The sequence below is a fragment of the Ranitomeya imitator genome, chromosome 1 (assembly GCF_032444005.1).
Source record: "Ranitomeya imitator isolate aRanImi1 chromosome 1, aRanImi1.pri, whole genome shotgun sequence".
Taxonomy (NCBI): domain Eukaryota; kingdom Metazoa; phylum Chordata; class Amphibia; order Anura; family Dendrobatidae; genus Ranitomeya; species Ranitomeya imitator.
In genome coordinates, this window is record NC_091282.1 from 261,271,718 (window position 1) to 261,295,718 (window position 24,001).

General features: G+C 41.7%; 1 protein-coding gene across 1 annotated transcript in view; it reads left to right on the forward strand.

The window, feature by feature from the left end:
* TMEM132B (transmembrane protein 132B) overlaps positions 1 to 24,001 on the forward strand; it is a 1,045,283-nt gene that overhangs the window by 260,158 nt on the left and 761,124 nt on the right. Inside the window, exon 2 of the mRNA XM_069756039.1 lies at positions 3,892 to 4,777. Within this exon, the coding sequence (XP_069612140.1) occupies positions 3,892 to 4,777 (886 nt within the window). The remainder of the gene's footprint in view (positions 1 to 3,891; positions 4,778 to 24,001) is intronic.

Sequence of the window (24,001 nt, forward strand, 5' to 3'; positions counted from 1 at the left end):
GCAAGTGCCCAAATAGTAGTTTAACCCCACATATGGGGTATCAGCGTACTCAGGAGAAACTGGACAGCAACTTTTGGGGTCAAATTTCTCCTGTTACCCTGGGGAAAATAAAAAATTGCGGGCTAAAAAATCATTTTTGAGTAAAGAAATTTTTTATTTTATTTTCATGGCTCTGCGTTATAAACTTCTGTGAAGCACTTGAGGGTTCAAAGTGCTCACCACACATCTAGATTAGTTCCTTTGGGGGTCTAGTTTCCAAAATGGGGTCATTTGTGGGGGATCTCCAATGTTTAGGCACACAGGGGCTCTCCAAACGCGACATGGTGTCCGCTAATGATTGGAGCTAATTTTCCATTTAAAAAGCCAAATGGCGTGCCTTCCCTTCTGAGCCCTGCCGTGCACCCAAACAGTGGTTTACCCCCACATATGGGGTATCTGCGTACTCAGGACAAACTGGACAACAACACTTGTGGTCCAATTTCTCCTATTACCATTGGCAAAATAGGAAATTCCAGGCTAAAATATCATTTTTGAGAAAAGAAAAATTATTTTTTATTTTCATGGCTCTGCATTATAAACTTCTGTGAAGCACCTGGGGGTTTAAAGTGCTCAGTATGCATCTAGATAAGTTCCGTGGGGGGTCTAGTTTCCAAAATGGGGTCACTTGTGGGGGAGCTTCAATGCATAGGCACACAGGGGCTCTCCAAATGCGACATGGTGTCCGCTAACAATTGGAGCTAATTTTCCATTCAAAAAGTCAAAAGGCGCGCCTTCCCTTCCGAGCCCTGCCGTGTGCCCAAACAGTGGTTTACCCCCACATGTGAGGTATCGGTGTACTCAGGAGAAATTGCCCAACAAATTTAGGATCCATTTTATCCTGTTGTCCATGTGAAAATGAAAAAATTGAGGCGAAAATAATTTTTTTGTGAAAAAAAAAAGTACTTTTTCATTTTTACAGATCAATTTGTGAAGCACCTGGGGGTTTAAAGGGCTCACTATGCATCTAGATAAGTTCCTTGGGGCGTCTAGTTTCCAAAATGGGGTCACTTGTGGGGGAGCTCCAATTTTTAGGCACACGGGGGCTCTCCAAACGTGACATGGTGTCCGCTAAAGAGTGCAGCCAATTTTTCATTCAAAAAGTCAAATGGCGCTCCTTCCCTTCCAAGCCCTGCCGTGCGCCCAAACAGTGGTTGACCCCCACATATGAGGTATCAGCGTACTCAGGACAAATTGGACAACAACTTTCGTTGTTCAGTTTCTCCTTTTACCATTGGGAAAATAAAAAAATCGTTGCTGAAAAATCATTTTTGTGACTAAAAAGTTAAATGTTCATTTTTTCCTTCCATGTTGCTTCTGCTGCTGTGAAGCACCTGAAGGGTTAATAAACTTCTTGAATGTGGTTTTGTGCACCTTGAGGGGTGCAGTTTTTAGAATGGTGTCACTTTTGGGTATTTTCAGCCATATAGACCCCTCAAACTGACTTCAAATGTGAGGTGGTCCCTAAAAAAATGGTTTTGTAAATTTCGTTGTAAAAATGAGAAATCGCTGGTCAAATTTTAACCCTTATAACTTCCTAGCAAAAAAAAATTTTGTTTCCAAAGTTGTGCTGATGTAAAGTAGACGTGTGGGAAATGTTATTTATTAACTATTTTGTGTCACATATCTCTCTGGTTTAACAGAATAAAATTTCAAAATGTGAAAATTGCGAAATTTTCAAAATTTTCGCCAAATTTCCGTTTTTATCACAAATAAACACAGAATTTATTGACCTAAATTTACCACTAACATGAAGCCCAATATGTCACGAAAAAACAATCTCAGAACCGCTAGGATCCATTGAAGCGTTCCTGAGTTATTACCTCATAAAGGGACACTGGTCAGAATTGCAAAAAACGGCAAGGTCTTTAAGGTCAAAATAGGCTGGGTCATGAAGGGGTTAAGCCCAGCTTAGTAATGGAGAGGTGTCAATAAGACGCCTATCCATTTCTAATCCTATAGTTGGTAAAGGGTTAAATAAATACCACACAGTAAGAATAAAGTATTTTAATGAAATCATACACCACACAGTTTTGCCATCTTTATTGTTTCTGCTAATCCAATCAACACCGTCGATCTCCTGGAAAAAAAATAAAATAATAAACCAACAGTATGCCCATATCTGTCTGTCCTTCAGTCAGTCCCACGCTGTAATCCATATCAGGCGAATGTATAGTTTACAATCGGGAGTGCTGCTAATGCGACCGGCCCTACTGTAAACTACTGGGGAATGAATGAGAAGCAGCGGGCACAGGCTCAGTAACTAGCGGTGACGTCACTGAGGAAGACTGCAAGTGATGAGGGCACTGTGACAGAGCTTGAACTGACGCGACCTCATCACTTGCATTCTCCTTTGGTCCTGAGGTCACAGGAGTTCATGTCATGTCGGCAGCGAGAACAGATTCAGTGAGGTCACCACTAGTTACTGAGCCTGTGCCCACTGTTTCTCATTCATTTATTCTCCCCTGCTCACGCCGATCGCCGGCAGAGCAGGGGAGAATGGATGACAGCTGCCTTCAGCACCAGCCGCCGGAGAACAGCGCTTACAGTAGTGAACCTTCCCCGCTGGCCGTCTGTGTGATACCGATGCGGCACACGGTCAGCACATGGTTGCCACACATGTGCCGCACGTAGTATACACACGGACACTGATATCTCTGGTACCATTTTTTCTGGTACCGGAAATATCAGGACATGTGAAACCGACCTAAAAGAAATCTGTCACCAGGTATTTGATATCTTTTCTGACAGCTGCGTGATGTAGGAGCAGAAACCCTGATTCCATTAATGTGTCACTGATCTGCTTAGTGTAGTTTTTTTAAATTATAGTTTTATCAGCAGGAGATTATCACTAGAGGACTATGTGGCCTGCTACCAAGTAGTCCTTTATATTCACGCGCCCTGTATATCTCTACTCCATCATGAATTGTCCACTTTCTTCTTATACACAGTGTACACAGAAATTTGCCAATCAGTAGTGTTGGCAGGGTTATGTAGAGCTCAGGATTCAGAGAACTGCTAGATCTGCCGCACATAAAACAGGTTTTAATAAAAACTGCAGAACCGAGTATAGTAAGTGACACATCACTGGAATCAGGATCTCCCCATCCCTACACCATGCTGCTCTCAGATGGGGTAGCAAAAACCTCATGACAGATTCCCTTTTGCACAATATTTTTGATGTTATAAAAATTATTTAAAAAAAATTAGAAATAGTAATAGTCATTCTCACCAACCCTGTGCAGCTCTTGTTTCAGTGCTTAGATGGAACCAGTAAGTAGAGACCATGTGAACAGAAGTTATGCAGATATGGTGAAGGTGAATATTATTTCTATTATTTTTAACCAGTTTGAGAAATTTTTATATAATTTTCATCTGCTGAAAAGCTCTTTAATGGGGTACTCCCATTACCAAGATACTATACCAATATGCAGTAGGTGTAACAATTATATTAGCAAATTCTTCCAATTAAAAATGTAGTATAGTTCTTCGGATTCACTATGTCTTTTACCCCATGTGTAGTGCATTGCAGTAGCTAGGGTATCCAAGGTTACCAGCACTAATATAGTGGCTGTTAGTGGTGGTAACCATGGATAACGAAGCTCCTGCAATGCCTGCACATTGGGTAAGTGACATTATGAATCAGAAAAACAATACTACATTCTAATTTTAGATATTAATATTAATACACCTACTACATATTGGGGTAGGATCTTGGAGAAGGGAATACCCCTATAAAGTTATCTCTTTATCTTCATACAGCATTGTGAAGCTTTAGTGTATTAAATGACAAAAACATAAATGTTCCTCCATTGAAGTTCTCTAACCTTAATATTCTTTTTTTCTCCTTCACAGTGACAGAAAGTCGGGTGACAATGGACACGATACAGAGGTTCTCATCCGTCCCGGTGTATCTACCTGTGAGTTATCATGTTTGTAGCTCTGAAGTTTCTTTCTTCCTTAAAGAAGCCAATCAAGACCTCATGAAAAACTCAAGCTTACAGTCTCGAACAGAACCACTTTTCATATACAAAGCCAAGGTGCCACCAGCAATAAATGCCACCTATGGACCCTACTCTGCAGAACAATCTGTGCCAAAAAATGTGATTATTACCTCAAGTACTTTCAGTTCTACCAACAGATTCACATTTAACTGGCAGTTAAAATCCCACATCATAGAGAGCACTATATATTCTGAGAAACCCAAAGTCCAGGCTTTATTTTATATCACAGGAAAGGACTGGCAGGACTATCATCCATCAGAGATTTTACCATGTGTCAGAATGGTTGCTGTCTTAGAAAACCGTGAACTTTCTGCAAGTTGCCGACTGAAAGGACAGCTGGGGTTATGTGTAGCAGAGCTAGAGTTCCTGCCTAGTTGGTTGAGTACTTCTCCTCCCACAGATGGTCATGTATTCTCAGTTCCCCCACAAGGAATACCAGTTGAACTGCACTACGTTGTATATACCACCAATGAAGATGAAGAATGTTCTTCAGAGGAAACAAAATGGTCAAATAGGATTCAACCCAACAAAGACAAGGACCAAAAAGTTACGAGTGCAATGGAAAGATTTGGCAGCGTAATTGTATATCCTACTCAAGACACCATGAGAATGTCAGTGCTCCCACTGGATAGCAACATACAGATCCGATACCCCCCGAGTCCAGTGAAAGTAGGAGACATCGTAACGTTCTTTGTGTCAGTGGCAGGAAGCTCCATGATCCATCAGTTCATGTTGAGGTATGTTGGACACTTTGAAAAAAGCTGAATTTTTTGTTGACCCTGTAAGCGACGTGTGCATTGGCCATTGAAAAATTCAGGCATTGAGTTACCAGGTCCACCAAAGCATATATTCTTTTCTAGCTTGCCATTGAATATAACACACATGTTGGTAATGTGGCATTCTTAGATTTTTATTAATTCATTCATTCAATACTGCTCTGTAACAAATAAAATCCAGAACAAATTCTTCAAGATGACCTACCACCACACCTGACATGTCTGTTTTAGGAAATTACAATTTCCGTGATTATCTATGAAATTAACCATGGGTGTACACCACTGGACGGTAAGATACTGTGTAGCGGTACACCCCCAACTAGTAAATGCACAGTCAGACGGCCATTTAAATTGGTCCGAGATGGGACTGCAGTGTATGGACAGTGGCTCTGCCAACCTGAGCATGACAACTGCATCGGATGAAGCTGTCACACTTAGGTCGGGAGAGCCGCCGGCCAGTCTTTGCACTGCGTTCCAATCTCAGACCGATTTATACTGCCGTCTGACTACGCCCTAGCACCCTGCTATTGATTTATTCAAAAACTTCTATGTGACATAACAAAGGAATGGGCACAACATAAAGTTCTAATCACACAATCAAATAGAAATCTTCTTCTTGCATTCTTTAACCTTCGTCAGGCTGCATAATTTTACGTTAACAGGCTGCAGAGGTACAATTGTACCTTCATATAAACCTCCACTGTGATATTTGGCCAATATATTCTGGACCAAAACTGCAGAGATGTCACGAAATGTCAGCCCTCTACGGCTTTTCGAAAAAAAGTTATTGCAATTTTAAAAAACGGAATAGTTATAATTGTACCTAGTCAGCCGGACGAAAGTTAATGATTTTTACTGTACTGGCAGAGTAAATGGTTGGAAAATGTATTTGATTTTTGACTATTAAGTACAAAACATTATTTATTTTGGTCTCTATTTGTCCCTTTGTAGAAAAGAATGATGGTTAGTAGGTGAAGATAACCACGTTTACATTGTTTCTTTGCTCATATGATCATCAGCAAGAAAGTGGCTGAAACAAACAGAATTAGCCCAGTAATAGGTGCTGGGATTAGAGAAAACTCATTTTCTGATAGTTTCCCCAATGCAATGGCAGTGACCATTAGACTTATTAAAGGGGTTATCCAGGACTAAATTATTTTTTACAATGACCAAAAATCTAATAGGCAGGTTATTGCTAACGAGCTAGCAACTACCTGCCTGTTCTAACTGGCGCCAGCTTAGAGCGGTCACTGACCTTTCCTACCGATGATTTGGCTGCACCTCGTCAATATAGCACTTCTTCTAGGCTGCTCTGTTGATGGAGCGTGAATGCTGACGTCATGCTGATTGACAGCCGGTTTCTTGCAATTAGGCATCCGAGAGCCTGCTGTCAATCAGTATGAAATCAGCAGTCATGCCCCATTAGAAGAGCAAGGAAGAAAGAGGCACTGCTCTGCCAATGAGACGTCAGCTGAAGCTGCAGAATCACCAGCAGGAGCAGTCAGTGACCGATCTGCACTGGGCAGAACATGCAGGTAGTTAGCAACTATCTGCCTGCTATCTTTTCGGCAAATAGTAAAAAAATAACAATCCTGAATAACCCCTTTAATGTAGTGACTCAGATGGTGACGTAGCTGAAGTCATCTCATGTATTTGCTAATTTGGGTATACCAGTTGCCATACCAAGTGGACTAACATATAATTAGTAGTACCTCAGAGGTTAAGACCTCAGCAATAGACAAAATAGTTTTTGATTTTTTTTATATTACTTTTACATTTCTGAACTTTCATTATTGGGTGATGTTTACTACCTATAAATAGTAGACTGCTTTGAAATAAGTGCCTGAAACGAACCGCATGTTACAAGGGCACTCTTTGTGGTCACCCGGTAGCTCTAAAAATGGCAGCCATTAACAGTTAGCGGTAGCCATTCCATTTACCAGATCCCGTGGGCTGCCCTGGTCTATACCCTTTAAATCTGGTACAAAGATCTGGAAGTACACAGGGACCACTATACCGGCGCCATAAAGTTGGCTGTTGTTCGGTGGTGTGAGTTGGCAAGAAAAATACTCAGGAAGCCGGATCAGAAGCAGAATATATACGTATAGGTAAGTGTAAAATAGTGGGCAGGAGAATATTCAGTAATCAAGCCAAAGTTAGGAATATCCACTAAAAAACAGGAGCTGAAACACACACAAGAGCTAGTTGGGTTATAACTGGCAATTACAACTGATTCCTAAGGGTTTCAGTAATGAGACGTTCAACTGAGGGCTGCCAGCAGAAAGATAGACATACTAGCTTGAATTTAACCCCAAATGTTCTGGGCTGGCCAGAGAAACAAGTCCCAGGAGTAGTGCAGCACTACCAAATAGTCACTGATGATGATAGAAGTGGCAATAGATAGAACAGGCACCGGAACAGATGTCACTCTGCAATGCACAAATTGACCGTAGGTCTCCTGATCCCGAGGCTGATAATTTGGGTTAGGACACCCACTATACTTTGATGTCTGTATACAGATCATCAGTAGTGGACATATCATTGGCACAACCTGTTCAGCCACACAGGGGCCCAATGGATAAGGGGGTCATTTTCCACTTCCAAAGTAGTTGGAATTTTGCTTTATTGGAATGCAAAGAGCCCAAACACTGTTCTCCAGAAGGGCCCATTTCTGTCTGTGTCCTTCAGTACACACCATGAAATCCGCTCATCGGAAAGCAGCCTCAGAAAAGCGAGACCTGAAAGTACTAATATCCACTTTGGTGAAGCTTAAGCTGAAGACATTAGTGATGAGCGAATATACTCGTTACTCAAGATTTAATTATTATTATTATTATTATTATTATTATTATTATTTCCCGAGAACGCTCAGATGTCCTACGAGTATTTTTTAGTGCTCGGAGATTTAGTTTTTATTGCCGCAGCTGAATGATTTACATCTGTTAGCCAGCATAAGTACATGTGGGGATTCCCTAGCAACCAGGCAACCCCCACATGTACTTATGCTGGCTAACAGCTGTAAATCATTCAGCTGCGGCACTAAAAACTAAATCTCCGAGCACTAAAAAATACTCGGAGGACACTCGAGCGTGCTCGGGAAATCTCGAGTAACGAGAATACTCGCTCATCACTAGAAGACATAAAAAGACCGTATAACCATAACATCTAAACATATAAAATATTGGACGAAAGAGAGAAAATGTTTTCAGCATGAACAGGGCGACGTTTCCGTAAGCCCACTGAAAAGTCCCCATGTTAGGCTTCTCCATTCATTATAATTGAAGCAGTTGTTTCTCAGAACCCTGAAGTTTTGTGACAGCTCTTCAGGATATTTAACCACTTCAAAGTCATTCAGAATGTGAGGAAATTGTTAAAGCCTGGTCCAGTTAAGCCCGAATCTGTCAGTGTATTATTTTTCTGACTCGGTCACAGTCTTGCAGGCAGTAATAGGATCGGATTAGCCAGTTTTAATTAGTTTCCTTTTCAAAAGATTCACTCATATTTTTCCTTAATTTTTTTTTTCCGTTTGGCATATCTAGCCAATTATCTTCAAACAAGTTTTCCTTCCATTAATGTTTTTTTTTGTTTCATTTCGAATGGCACAAGGACAGACGCAAGGAGACAATGTTGCACTGAGGCTGCACCCCATTGGCGTGCTTCATTAGCAGAAAATCTTATATCACAAGACGAGACTTTGCCTTCATTTCCATCCGAGTTTGGCTTTTCTTAATGCCAGATCGTCATCTTTCTCCATGAGCTATCTCACTTGGTAATCTTCTTCTGTATACAGCATCGTTTTAGTGGCAAACATGACCTGATTTTATTAAATTCAGGTTTATAACATTAATTAATTTCTTACTTGTCTATGTAGATTTACTGTAAAAGAACGCTCGTAGATTGATGTAAAAACGCGGTAACATTGAAATACGCTGCATGTAGAGTGATGTTCTACTTTTACATAAAGCTTAACAAATACATAATTTTAATGGATTTAATGGTTCAGTCTCTTCCATTATCAATTTTCTATCTGATGCTGGTGAATATGAAATTTTTTTCTTATAGTCAGAGGTTGAAAGCTGCATTGCTTCCACTGTAGAAAATCATAGCTTTTAGGGCAAAAGCGTTTGGAAAACTATGGCTTCCATACAATGCGCTATATACCTCTGGCATACGTAAGTTTCTGCCATGCACATAGGTTAAGCGACATAGCAAATCAGAAGAACTATACTACATTTCTAATTGGGGTATTTGTTTATTGTTACACCTACTACATATTGGGATAGGTTCTTGCAAATGGGAATACCCCTTTAGGCAACGGATCCAGTGTAAATGAATCGTAAGTATTTCGATCTCATCCATGTGTCATGGATACCAATTGGCTTGTATGACTGAGTCTGATTTGCAAACACTGACCAGATTCAGAACAGCTCTGAGTCTCATAGATTTCACACACAAGTCTATGTTTCTCACTGATGTATGAATAGATTCATTTAAGAATATGGATCCTACTGCTTTCTGATAAAAATATCTAACAGCGTTCTCGTGTCACTCGGATATGTGAATGCAGCCTTGGAGCAATACAGTCTCTAAACACTGCTGATCAGGCTCCGTTCACATTGTTCCGGTGTACATGAACTTTAAGGAATGTATATTGGTCAGTATTTTCCATCAGTATTTGCAACAGTAAAAAGATCAGGAGCGAAATCCTTTTTATACTTTCTGTCTGTAGGTTCTTATGCCTGGTTTTGGCTTAGACGTACTGAGGTGAATTACTTACCAAAATCTATACATGTGAAGTGGCCATAGTGATTACTATTGATTAAATGAAAGTAATCAAATAAAGCTATAGCCACCATGAGGTTCACTACCTAGGAGAATATGCCAATGGGATACATTGCACAGTTCTCATGTATGAGCCATCAGCTGTGGGGTTTTTTGATTACTTAAAGTATTATTTCTGCTCTGCTCCACTTCTATATTGGGAGGGGAGTGGTGTTGGTTATGGCACGTCTACTGATACCTGCCAGGACATTGTGCACCTGTCCGAATCTAATGAATAAGATAGGTGCACGATACCTGCCAAGTAGAGTTGAGCGAATTTGCTCGGATTTGGTCGCCGAATCTGAATTTGCCATATTCGTGCCATATTGTATGTTTGATGATCGTTTCCGAACATTTTCGGTAAAATTCTATTTCCATTGACTCTAATGACGTTCGGCTGTGTTCAATGAATATTGCAAAAACAATATTCACCGCTGATCGTATTTGGAACCGAATCCGAACAAATTCGCTCAACTCTACTGCCGATCGGCTACCCGTGACTTCACCAGCTCCCCATACCTTTCAATATGGAAGTGTGCAAAGCATGAAACTGAATAGTCTCAAAGGGTCATTTAACCAATCCTTAATTTTCTGCAAAAACTTATATTTAATAAAGCTTACAGTTATATATAGAACACAAAATATAGACAAAATCATGACATCTTTAATGAGAAAAATAAAATAGTATGTAGTGGCCAAGAATGAGCAGAGTGTCCGCTATAGTATATCAAGCACCACATATGGTCCTCCTCTCGTACTTATCTTTCTTATTGTGTAGTCAGTTAGCAAGTTGATGAAAGGGAACAGTTTTACAGGAACTAGTTTACATGATATTCCCTCCTGCAGTGATGAATACCAATTGGAGATATTCAGTGGCTGTTGTCGAGTTCAAAAGGAAAATTGCCCCTAAGTTATTTCTTTGAAGACTTTCTCATCAGCCCCTACACCACTGTCCCATAGTATATCACATGCAATATTCTAGCCCTGTGGTTTTTCCAGAATTTATCACGCTGGGGTTTGATTTATCCTGGCTATCTTTTTGCTCTGCATCTAATTAAACTTATTTATTTCAACATGTCTTTTTCATATGATACATTATAGCTTCTAAAATGGGTACAATTGCAGATTAAATTTTAATGTTATAAAATACTTTATACTTTTCCTAAGAAGTTTATATATAAATGTTGTTTATTTAAGCAGCATGAATATTTTAGTTATCAGTTGCCACATAAAATAGCCTAGAATGGTTCTGCGTGTCGCAAGTCGATCAGAAAACGAGCGTCAATGTTGGCCAAAGTAATCCATAAAATGTCAGCTTTTATTTTCTAATGAAAAATTTTACTTGGATTCTGACAAGGGTTCGCCCAATTTTGTTACATTTTTTTGTCACTCCCCTAACCCCAATTTTAAAGCTTTCCACTATGTTAGTTTTTGTATTCTTTAAACATACATGCAATGGTTTTGGTAAATGTAATTATTTGCAAACAATGTAGTAGGCTGAATTACTGCAAAGGACAAGAAAGCCAGAAAGTACTCAGACTCGGGCGGTCCAGTGTCGGCTCCCTGTCGCTGCTAAGGTGTGTTTTGGTTGCAGCAATGATCTCATGACTACAGCACACATCAACACTGCAGCTAATCACTGAACTTGGTGCACTGCCGCATGTATTTAATTACTTGAACAGTCATTTGAGGGTGAATACTGCTTTGCAATATTTGCTCATGTTGAGCATTTTAACCCCTTCATGACCCAGCCTATTTTGACCTTAAAGACCTTGCCGTTTTTTGCAATTCTGACCAGTGTCCCTTTATGAGGTAATAACTCAGGAACGCTTCAACGGATCCTAGCGGTTCTGAGATTGTTTTTTCGTGACATATTGGGCTTCATGTTAGTGGTAAATTTAGGTCAATAAATTCTGCGTTTATTTGTGATAAAAACGGAAATTTGGCAAAAATTTTGAAAATTTCGCAATTTTCACATTTTGAATTGTTATTCTGTTAAACCAGAGAGATATGTGACACAAAATAGTTAATAAATAACATTTCCCACATGTTTACTTTACATCAGCGCAATTTTGGAAACAAAATTTTTTTTGTTAGGAAGTTATAAGGGTTAAAATTTGACCAGCGATTTGTCATTTTTACAACGAAATTTACGAAACCATTTTTTTTAGGGACCACCTCACATTTGAAGTCAGTTTGAGGGGTCTATATGGCTGAATATACCCAAAAGTGACACCATTCTAAAAACTGCACCCCTCAAGGTACTCAAAACCACATTCAAGAAGTTTATTAACCCTTCAGGTGCTTCACAGCAGCAGAAGCAACAAGGAAGGAATAAATGAACATTTAACTTTTTAGTCACAAAAATTATCTTTTAGCAACAATTTTTTTATTTTCCCAATGGTAAAAGGAGAAACTGAACCACGAAAGTTGTTGTCCAATTTGTCCTGAGTACGCTGATACCTCATATGTGGGGGTAAACCACTGTTTGGACGCACGGCAGGGCTTGGAAGGGAAGGAGCGCCATTTGACTTTTTGAATGAAAAATTGGCTCCACTCTTTAGCGGACACCATGTCACGTTTGGAGAGCACCCGTGTGCCTAAAAATTGGAGCTCCCCCACAAGTGACCCCATTTTGGAAACTAGACGCCCCAAGGAACTTATCTAGATGCATAGTGAGCACTTTGAACCCCCAGGTGCTTCACAAATTGATCCGTAAAAATGAAAAAGTACTTTTTTTTCACAAAAAAATTCTTTTAGCCTCAATTTTTTCATTTTCACAACAGGATAAAATGGATCCTAAAATGTGTTGGGCAATTTCTCCTGAGTACACCAATACCTCACATGTGGGGGTAAACCACTGTTTGGGCACATGGTAAGGCTCGGAAGGGAAGGAGCGCCATTTGACTTTTTGAATGAAAAATTATCTCCATCGTTAGCGGACACCATGTCGCGTTTGAATAGCTCCTGTGTGCCTAAACATTGGCGCTCCCCCACAAGTGACCCCATTTTGGAAACTAGACCCCCCAAGGAACTTATTTAGATGCCTAGTGAGCACTTTAAACCCTCAGATGCTTCACAAATTGATCTGTAAAAATGAAAAAGTACTTTTTTTTCACAAAAAAATTCTTTTCGCCTCAATTTTATCATTTTCACATGGGCAGTAGGATAAAATGGATCATAAAATTTGTTGGGCAATTTCTCCCGAGTACGCCGATACCTCATATGTGGGGGTAAACCACTGTTTGGGCACTCGGCAGGGCTCGGAAGGGAAGGCGCGCCATTTGACTTTTTGAATGGAAAATTAGCTCCAATTGTTAGCGGACACCATGTCGCGTTTGGAGAGCCCCTGTGTGCCTAAACATTGGAGCTCCCCCACAAGTGACCCCATTTTGGAAACTAGACCCCCCAAGGAACTTATCTAGATGCACATTGAGCACTTTAAACCCCCAGGTGCTTCACAGAAGTTTATAACGCAGAGCCATGAAAATAAAAAATAATGTTTCTTTCCTCAAAAATGATTTTTTAGCCTGGAATTTCCTATTTTGCCAAGGATAATAGGAGAAATTGGACCCCAAATATTGTTGTCCAGTTTGTCCTGAGTACGCTGATACCCCATATGTGGGGGTAAACCACTGTTTGGGCGCACGGCAGGGCTCGGAAGGGATGGCATGCCATTTGGCTTTTTAAATGGAAAATTAGCTCCAATCATTAGCGGACACCATGTCACGTTTGGAGAGCCCCTGTGTGCCTAAACATTGGAGATCCCCCAGAAATGACCCAATTTTGGAAACTAGACCCCCAAAGGAATTAATCTAGATGTGTGGTGAGCACTTTGAACCCCCAAGTGCTTCATAGAAGTTTATAATGCAGAGCCGTGAAAATAATAAATACGTTTTCTTTCCTCAAAAATAATTATTTAGCCCAGAATTTTTAATTTTCCCAAGGGTAACAGGAGAAATTGGACCCCCATAGTTGTTGTCCAGTTTCTCCTGAGTACGCTGATACCCCATGTGTGGGGGTAAACCACTGTTTGGGCACACGTCGGGGCTCAGAAGGGAAGTAGTGACTTTTGAAATGCAGACTTTGATGGAATGGTCTGCGGGCGTCACATTGCGTTTGCAGAGCCCCTGGTGTGCCTAAACAGTAGAAACCCCCCACAAGTGACCCCATTTTAGAAACTAGACCCCCCAAGGAACTTATCTAGATATGTGGTGAGCACTTTGAACCCCCAAGTGCTTCACAGACGTTTACAACGCAGAGCCGTGAAAATAAAAAATCATTTTTCTTTCCTCAAAAATGATGTTTTAGCAAGCATTTTTTTAGATTCACAAGGGTAACAGGAGAAATTGGACCCCAGTAATTGTTGCGCAGTTTATCCTGAGTATGCTGATACCCCATATGTGGGGGTAAACCACTGTTTGGGCACACTTCAGGGCTCGGAAGTGAGGGAGCACCATTTGACTTTTTGAATACGAGATTGGCTGGAATCAATGGTGGCGCCATGTTGCGTTTGGAGACCCCCTGATGTGCCTAAACAGTGGTAACCCCTCAATTCTACCTCCAACACTAACCCCCCCACACCCCTAACCCTAATCCCAACTGTAGCCATAACCCTAATCACAACCCTAACCACAACCCTAATTCCAACCCTAACCCTAAGGCTATGAGCCCACGTTGCGGATTCGTGTGAGATATTTCCGCACCATTTTTGAAAAATCCGCGGGTAAAAGGCACTGCGTTTTACCTGCGGATTTTCCGCGGATTTCCAGTGTTTTTTGTGCAGATTTCACCTGCGGATTCCTATTGAGGAACAGGTGTAAAAAGCCGCGGAATCCGCACAAAGAATTGACATGCTGCGGAAAATACAACGCAGTGTTTCTGCGCGGTATTTTCTGCACCATGGGCACAGCGGATTTGGTTTTTCATATGTTTACATGGTACTGTAAACCTGATGGAATACTGCTGCGAATCCGCAGCGGCCAATCCGCAGCCAAATCCGCACCGTGTGAACATAGCCTAATTCTAAAGGTATGTGCACACGCTGCGGAAAACGCTGCAGATCCGCAGCAGTTTCCCATGAGTTTACAGTTCAATGTAAACCTACGGGAAACAAAAATCGCTGTACACATGCTGCGGAAAAACTGCACGGAAACGCAGCGGTTTACATTCCGCAGCATGTCACTTCTTTGTGCGGATTCCGCAGCGGTTTTACAACTGCTCAAATAGAAAATCGCAATTGTAAAACCGCAGTGAAATGCGCAGAAAAAAACGCGGTAAATCCGCCATAAATCCGCAGCGGTTTAGCACTGCGGATTTATCAAATCCGCAGCGGAAAAATCCGCAGAGGACCAGCATACGTGTGCACATACCGAAACCCTAACCCTAGCCCTAACCCTACCCCTAACCCTAGCCCTACCCCTAACCCTAGCCCTAACCCTAGCCCTAACCCTAGCCCTAACCCTAACCCTAGCCCTACCCCTAACCCTACCCCTAGCCCTAACCCTAGCCCTAACCCTAGCCCTAACCCTACCCCTAACCCTAACCCTAGCCCTAACCCTAACCCTACCCCTAACCCTAACCCTACCCCTAACCCTAACCCTATTCTAACATTAGTGGAAAAAAAAATGTTCTTTATTTTTTTATTGTCCCTACCTATGGGGGTGACAAAGGGGGGGGGTCATGTATTATTTTTTTTATTTTGATCACTGAGATATAATCTATCTCAGTGATCAAAATGCACTTTGGAACGAATCTGCCGGCCGGCAGATTCGGCGGGCGCACTGCGCATGCGCCCGCCATTTTGGAAGATGGCGGCGCCCAGGGAGAAGACGGACGGCACCCCGGCTGGATCGGTAAGTATGATGGGGTGGGGGGGGACCACTGGGGGGGGGATCGGAGCACGGGGGGGGAATCGGAGCGCGGCAGGCGTGGAACGGAGCACGGGGGGCGTGGAACGGAGCACGGGGGGCTGGAACGGAGCATGGGGGGGTGGAACGGAGCACGGGGGGGTGGATCTGAATGCAGGGGGGGTGATTGGAGCACGGGGGGGTGATTGGAGCACGGGGGGAGCGGACAAGAGCACGGGGGGAGCGGAGCACTGGATGGAGGGGAGCCGGAGCAGTGTACCGGCCAGATCGGGGGGCTGGGGGGGCGATCGGTGGGGTGGGGTGGGGGCACACTAGTATTTCCAGCCATGGCCGATGATATTGCAGCATCGGCCATGGCTGGATTGTAATGTTTCATCCGTTATAATGGGTGAAATATTACAAATCGCTCTGATTGGCAGTTTCACTTTCAACAGCCAATCAGAGCGATCGTAGCCACGAGGGGGTGAAGCCACCCCCCCTGGGCTAAACTACCACTCCCCCTGTCCCTGCAGATCGGGTGAAATGGGAGTTAACCCTTTCACCCGATCTGCAGGGACGCGATCTTTCTGTGACACAGCATATGCGTCACAGGTCGGATTGGCACCGACTTTCATGACGCATACGCTGTGTCACAGGTCGGGAAGGGGTTAATGCCCGATACTAGATCTAAATGAGCAATTGTTATACGACTCATTGATAACATGGGTAGGAGTTTGATGTTCATTGAACTGGCACTGAATGGGATAGACGTGGGAAAAGATAGTAGCATTGGCAAGACATTCCCTCTGGGGAATATCTGCTCCAGAAAATTGATGGAATACAATTGCAGGGCAGGCAAGGTTTGTGCTGGTGATGGGGGATTCAATTATTAGAGGAACGGACAGGGTAATCTATCACAAAGTTTGGAACCAATGCAGGATGTGTTGTTTTCCCAACACTCGTATTTGACATATTGCACTTTGGGTTGTTAGATTCATGGGAGGAGCTGATGAGGAACCAGCGGTCATAGTGCACACTGGCACCAATGACAAAGTGGAAGGTCCTTCCAAATGATTTCAGGGATTTTGGCAATAAGCCTAAGGAAAAGACCTAAAAGGTAGTATTTTTTTTAAATAATATCTGTATCTTATGCCAAACCAAAGAGGCAATGGGAGATTAGGGGTGTATTTAAGTGGCTCAGGTATTTCTTCAAGGAGAAGTGTTTTGGGCTCCAGGAGAACTGAACCAACTTTTCTGTTGGTTTCATGTTTCATATTAGGTATGAGCAACACCTCAATGAGGAGGATGCAGATATGCTGAGGGAAAGAATGGCTAGAAGGATGGAACTGTGCTTAAACTAGGGACTGGTGAGACAGGCAATTATAGTACAGGAAGGGAATGTAATGTCTCTTAGACCCCACCAGAATTTTTTTTCTACCAAAATTTGGAAAATTTAAGGAAAGCAACAGTTTAATAAATAGACAAAAGTCTCATTTAGAAGCCTGGAAAAGCCCGGAATGGTCTTAGGCCAGCACCAGACAATGTAAAGTGCTATCGAATATGTATGCCCTAAGTAACAATTTGGGAAGAGACATATATGCTGACAAGGGAAAACTGAACACTGCGCTGGGACCAAAAAGTGGATGTGGTTGCTGAATGTTCTTACTGTATGTGCAACTGCAGGTTGTGGGCAAGAGGCATCAGCACATCCTTCCTGGACAGCAGATTGGGAAGAATGTAACACAGGGGAAGGGGCAGTAGTTTCACCCTCAGACACAGATTTTCACCCACCTACTGAGGTGCTTGGCTGCCATGTTCTTCTGCATGCTGGTGGTGCTCAGGTTGGCAGTGTTCTTGCCTCTTTTGAGCTTGGTATGGCAGATGCTGCAAATTTCATTTGTTTTGTCTGAAGGATTTTCAGAAAAAACTGCCATACAGGGTAACAGCACACCCTTGGCCTGTTATCTAGCTGAGTGGGGAGGCTCTGTGGAACAGTTGACTGAGTTTTCCCTTTGGTCAAACCACTACCTCTTCTAGCCTGTTTTCATGCTGCAGATCCATCCCTCTCTGCACTGCTGTACTCGCTATATGTGCCACCATGCCAGGTTGGATCAGTGGCCTCATCATCGACCACGTCGCCTTCCAATATATCAATATGATCCTCCTGAGTTGCAATTTTAGGCTAACCTGATGACAACTGTGCATCATCATTATCCTCCACCTCTTCAGACATGAATTGACGTTCCCCAACATGTCTTTCTTCTGGCCATGGGTGCTCAAATGTTTGTGCATCACTGCATTCCACTTCCTCATGGCCCTCTTTAATGGTGCATGGTGAGATGCCAGAATAATTACAAGGGAACATAAACAGTTTTTTGGAGTTGCCAGCTTTGCGGTCATATGTCTCCTGGGACTCTTGATGAGTGGAGGAATGAGGTCCAGGTTGTGGATTGTGAGGCCCACAACTTGGCTACTGAGACTTGACCATGTGGAAGACTTGGTGGTGCTGCTTGTCAACACACATGAGCCTTTGTGTGCCATCCAACCCACAACATTCTCACACTTGTCTGGGCTCGACAATGATGTAGTGTGCAGATCAAATTTTGACAGGAAGCTAGAACGAGAAAGTCACCTTCTGCTCTGTCACACGTCTTTGGCAGGCACCACCACATCCACGTCCCCATTCCTTAATGTCACCATTTCCCATATTGAATGGTGTCATGCACAAATTCCCAGTATCTAGCAATGTGTGGGTAATTTTTTTAGCCACCAGCTTTATTACACATGGCAACAGCAAACTCAGGTAAATTACTGGTAAATAGTGACGTTTGCGTATGTCAGCAGGCTTTACACCAGTCGCACAAGTGCTAGATAAAGTTACGCTATTTCACAGAAAGGCAAGGAATATTATTTAGCTCTAAAAAAAGCTGTTTAGTATATGCTGATGATCCAACACCATACAATGAACCATAAATACTGGTCTGCACCAAGGGTTGCACCTACTGTGGTGGTACCTTATTAAGAACATGAGAAAGAGGACACTGAGATACAACATAAGAAAGAAAAAAACTGGAGCAAAAATGTCCAAAACAATTATAAAAATTGTAAAAGTTTTATAAGTTTTGCAACAAGTTTTTCACACCTGGATTTGGGGATCCTCTGCCATTCTTCCTTTCAGATCATCTCCAGTTCCATCAGGTTGGATGGTGAGCGTTGCTCGACAGCCATTTTCAGGTCTCTCCAGAGATGCTCAATTGGGTTTAGGTCAGGGCTCTTGCTGGGCCAGTCAAGAATGGTCACAGAGTTGTTCTGAAGCCACTCCTTTGTTATTTTAGCTGTGTGCTTAGGGTCATTGTCTTATTGGAAGGTGAACCTTCGGCCAAGTCTGAGATCCAGAGCACTCTGGAAGAGATTTTCATTCAGAATATCTCTGTACTTCACCGCAATCATGTTTCCTTCAATGATAACCAGTCCCATGCCCCAAATCCAGGTGTGAAAAACTTTTTGCATCATTCCCAAGAAGACTCATGGCTGTACTAGCTAAAATGGGTGCTTTTACTCAATACTGAGCCAAGAGTATGAATACTTATGACCATGTGATATTTCAGTTTTTCTTTTTAATAAATTTGCAAAAATTACTACATTTCTATTTTTTTCAGTCAAGATGGGATGCAGAGTGTACATTAATGAGAGAGAAAATGAACTTTTTTGAATTTACCAAATGCGCTTGGCGCACATTTATCCTGCACTCTGTGCAGAGCGCTTACATCAGGGTTTCCGTGTACATTTCTGAAACACGTGATTTAGATGGAATACCCGGCGAAAGATTGCCTTTAATGAGTGGTGTTCTTTTTTTTTAGGCGTGCATAAAAGTGCAGTCGACTACAGTTTTGTGAACCTCTGAAAAGAAGGAAACCGCTGAACAGAGGCCAGAAGGAGTTCAGAGTAACTCTGCTGCCTCATTACAGTGAGTGGATCCCTCGGGGGTTTCATCTTAATTCAGAGAATTAGATGGAACCCCTATATAAGTGCTCAGCATAGAGCGCCAGATAAATGTGATCCCAATTATGTGAAATGTTTCCAATAAAAGCTTCAGCTCAATCAACAAAAACAGCAAGTCCCTGCTCAACTGTCCGGCCAAAGAAACTGATTGCAGCTGAATCCATTTGTTAAATCATTGAAATCAATGTGAACCATTTTAAAGTGTATTTTTTCTTTAGTTTGATACTAGTCAAGCTTTTTTGTTTACTGGGTCCATTCCAATTGGATTATTACTAGACTTATGAAGTCAGCCTAACATAGGTAGCATACCTGCAGCTGAACAAATAAATCTTCCCTGGTCTTGTGAATTCTTCATGTGCAGTAACTAAGTGATGTTTTACGGCTTAAAATGTATCTATTTGCTATACAGACTTCTTCTATGTAAAATTCTGTAGTATTACCCAAATAATAAATAAAGAAGTGGTTGTCTTGTTGAAGATATTGATTGAGGGTTCTTTAGTTTACTGGTCTACTGGGCTCACTTTTTCTACCCTCATGCTGTAATTAAACCTGCCAGGAGATATTTGCTGCCCAAATCATGGCCAACATGAGTGGGTGTAAGGCACCATCATTGCAGGCATTGATGCTTTGCTCATAAATGCAGCAATGTTTAATGAAAAAACCTAACATAGTTTAGCAGGGGCTAGGGACATATCTCGCAGCCCAGCTTGGTTTGATCAATAGATTCTGTGTATTTGCCCCAATACATCAACATGAATAGGCTTAAAGGTTTCCTTTAATTGCTAAGCTGTAACATCACGTCGTGAAAAGTCTTCAATGGTTGTAGTGAAACCTCTCTTATTACAATATCTGTAGTATTGGATGAATTAAGATGTCCATGCACATGACATAACTGTCGGTCAGACCTCTGTTTTGCAGAGGACTATCTTCTCTGGACTCCCCAATAAATATGAGCATTGGCCAAGTGCTCAAATGCTCTCAACAAGAAGAGAGGAAAATGCTGCTGCCACACTCCTTTGGCACCACAATTTGGGCTTGGACTAAACAAAGGTCTATGGTGGGTAGGGTAATAAATCCGACAGTGATATTATATGCTACTCATGGGAGGCCACCTGAATACCTCACCCAAAAGCAAACAGGATCCAGATACTTTTCTGGCTAAATGCTCTTCAACCCACATTGGCAATGCAGAGACATAGTACTGTGATTTTATAGCACGGTGCTAATCAGGACGCCTTAAATGTGGACCTTGTTGGAATAAGGTGTTATATTTTTATTTAGAGTGAATATTTTGTATTGACGTTTCCAGAGAAGGCAATGTTCTGCTAGCTAGCTTGTCACAATAAGGATCTTAGTCTTTTCAAGGGCACTTCTTACAAAGATGATTTGTCTGTTGAAAAATAGAAAAGACAGAAGCAGAAACAACTTCATGTCAGAAGCCAGTTGTAAGAAAAGTAAATGCAATTATTGTTCTTAGGCTACGTTCACATTAGCGTTCCGCTAATGTGCGTCGCTGTTGCGTCGGCGACGCAGTGGCGACGCGCCCCTATGTTTAACATAGGGGACGCGTGGGTTTTTTGGGTGGCGTTTTTCGACACGTGCGTCGTTTCCGACGCTAGCGTCGGACGCAAGAAAATGCAACAAGTTGCATTTTTCGTGCGTCCGATTTTCGTCAAAAAACGACGCACGCGTCGCAAAACGCAGCGTTTTTGCGTGCGTTTTGCGCGCGTTTTTTGTGCGTCGTGCGTTGCGTCGCCGACGCACCGGCGCGCAACGCTAATGTGAACGTAGCCTTAGTAAGCATGCTGGCCTGCAGTTTATGTACCCATTTCTGAAGTTCATTCTTAATGGAACTGCTGAGGATAGCTGATCGTTGCTCTCAATTGGTCTTCAGTATTCTCATAAATGAATGGTGTGGCAGTGTGCATGATCGACCACCACTCCATTCACAAGGAGCTAGACATTCACAAGTGATTAGACAATCGAAGCTTCAAGTCCCCTAAAGGTACTAATAAGAACTGTGAAAAGTAAAAAAATCAAAAAACAAAAAAGTTCAAATCATCCCCATTTTCCCGCATTAGAAATAAAGGTAATACATTTTAAAAAAAAACACGTGTAATATTGGCGCATTCACAAAAGTCTGATCTGTCAAAATATAAAAATAATTAACCTGACGGGTAAACACTGTAAATGACAAAAATTAAAGGATGCCAAAATTAAGTTTTTTTGGTCTCTGTAATACCACAAAAATGTTTTAACAAGCAATTAAAACAAATCTATCCCAAAATTACATCAATAAAAATGGTGTCTTTCCCCGCAAAAAATAAGCCATCACAGAACTCTATCAATAAAAAAGTGAAAATGTTATGGGTCTCGTAAAATGGCGACAAGAACCCCACCAATGTTTTTTTCAAGGTTCTGATTTTTTTTCACCACTAAAATAATACAAAAACGGTTGTTTTATGGTATCACCATAATTGTACTGATGAGCATAAGTATATTGCACGGTAATTTTTAACACAAAATGTAGACCCTAAAAACATTTCCCAAAAAGCAATGTCTGAATTGTGTTTTTTTTTCAGTATCTCCCCACTTTAATTTTTTTTCTTGTTTTCCAGTACACTATATGGTGAAATCAATGGCGTCATTCAAAAGCACAACTCGTCCCACAAAATCATGCCGTCATATCTCTATGTGGGCAGAAAAATAAAAGAGTTATGGCTCTGGGAAGAAGGGGAGGAAAAAACAAAAACTCAAAAACAGAAACTGGCCACATTGTCAAGGGGTTAATAAGTACTACTGCAACAAGTTACCTCTAATATCTAACAAAATAAACGTGTGAAGCTTACGTGTCTATTCTGTACCCTATTGGATGGATATAATTATTAGTTTACAAGATGTTTAAGCATTATTCCATTCTTGAAGCACATAGTCAGATGTGTTCAGTTTTAGCAACACAACAAAGCAAAGAAAGTCCAACCCAATACTAAACTGAACTGAGAAGAGAAATACCAAATGTTGCAACAATCTCCTTGAAACTCTAAATTTCAATTCCCTGGAATATATAATGCAAGATCATTTTAACTAAAATGAGTGATTGCACGTCCTTCGGGCGCACGCTGTGATTACGAACCACACAATGGGTTGTACCCACGCACCAGACTGTGCCTCTCCTGCCACTCCTACCTTGTGTATGAAAAAGCTCTGTAGCTAATACTGTTCGGGTAGAGCTATCCATGAAGAAAGTGAATGGGTAAAGCTATCCCATAGCACTATTCCTAATGGAAATGAACGAGTAGAGCTATCCGATAGCGCTATTCCTCAAAGTTCCTGAGCGTAAGCTATTTCACATGGTTGAGAGCACTTGGGATCTGCCCCCAAGGCCCTGCCCAAGCCCAATGTTTGGTCCGTAGGCCGCTGCTAGGAGTTAGTCCTACTTTTGTGTACAAAATTTCTTGGTTTTTACAATTGTTAAGCTTAATAAAATACTTCTTTGTACACACAATTGACAGTAAACCATTTGTCAACATTATGAATAAGTTTACCTTGCTTCTGTGTCTCAAATATTTCGATCCTTATTCGTTGGCTTTTCCTTCCCCTGGAGAAAGCCACATATAACTGCCCGTGTGAGAACACTGAGAGAGGAAAATAAATTCCTGCAATATCCAAGGACTGTGCCTGAGATTTATTGATGGTCATTGCACAAGCCAACATGACAGGAAACTGACGCCCTCCCATCTGGACTGGCAAGTTTTTATCTTTGGAAATCAGGTAAATTCTTGGAATAAGAACTTTCTGACCCTTTGCTTTTCCATTTAAAACAATGGCATGAATAACATTTGCTTTTAAGCTTTTCACATAAAGCCTTGTGCCATTACAAAGGCCACAATTGCTGTTAAGATTACGCAGGAGCATAATTACAGCTCCTGGTTTCAGCTTTTGTTCATGTGGAGGCATCCCAGTGGTATTCAAAGAGTTAAGAAACTCTACAGGGTAATCTGTGAGAATCACACCCTCCTCTTATGCAATTGTGTCGTTGAGTGTTCACCTTGAACTTGACTAAGAATTTTGTCGTTCAAGGCGTGAAAGTCATCATTCAATGGCGTAAGAATTGCTTTATTGGCAATTGCTTCTACCATTGCATCGGTATTCTCAATTAAATCGCCAAAAATAGCTGTAATTAAATCACCCTCTTCAATATTATTATCCACTATGTTCATATTAAAACAGGGAGTCATTGTTACTTCGTTCCAAATAACGACAGATGACTCCCTAAGTTCCTTTGCTTGAAGTGATGTTGGCTTAATTTTTGACATTTGTTGTAATTCCAAGGCCAAACTTGAAATGGTAGGTGCTACCGTTTTGTAGTATTGCAGCCGCCAATCCAGTGGAGGCTACTGAGCAAATGGACTTCTTTTCTGCTTGTAGTGTCTTGTGCAAGCAGTTGTACAAAAATCTCTTCCCACTGCCTCCTGGGCCATCCAGAAAAAAACTGTGTGAGCTAGTGTCGTCT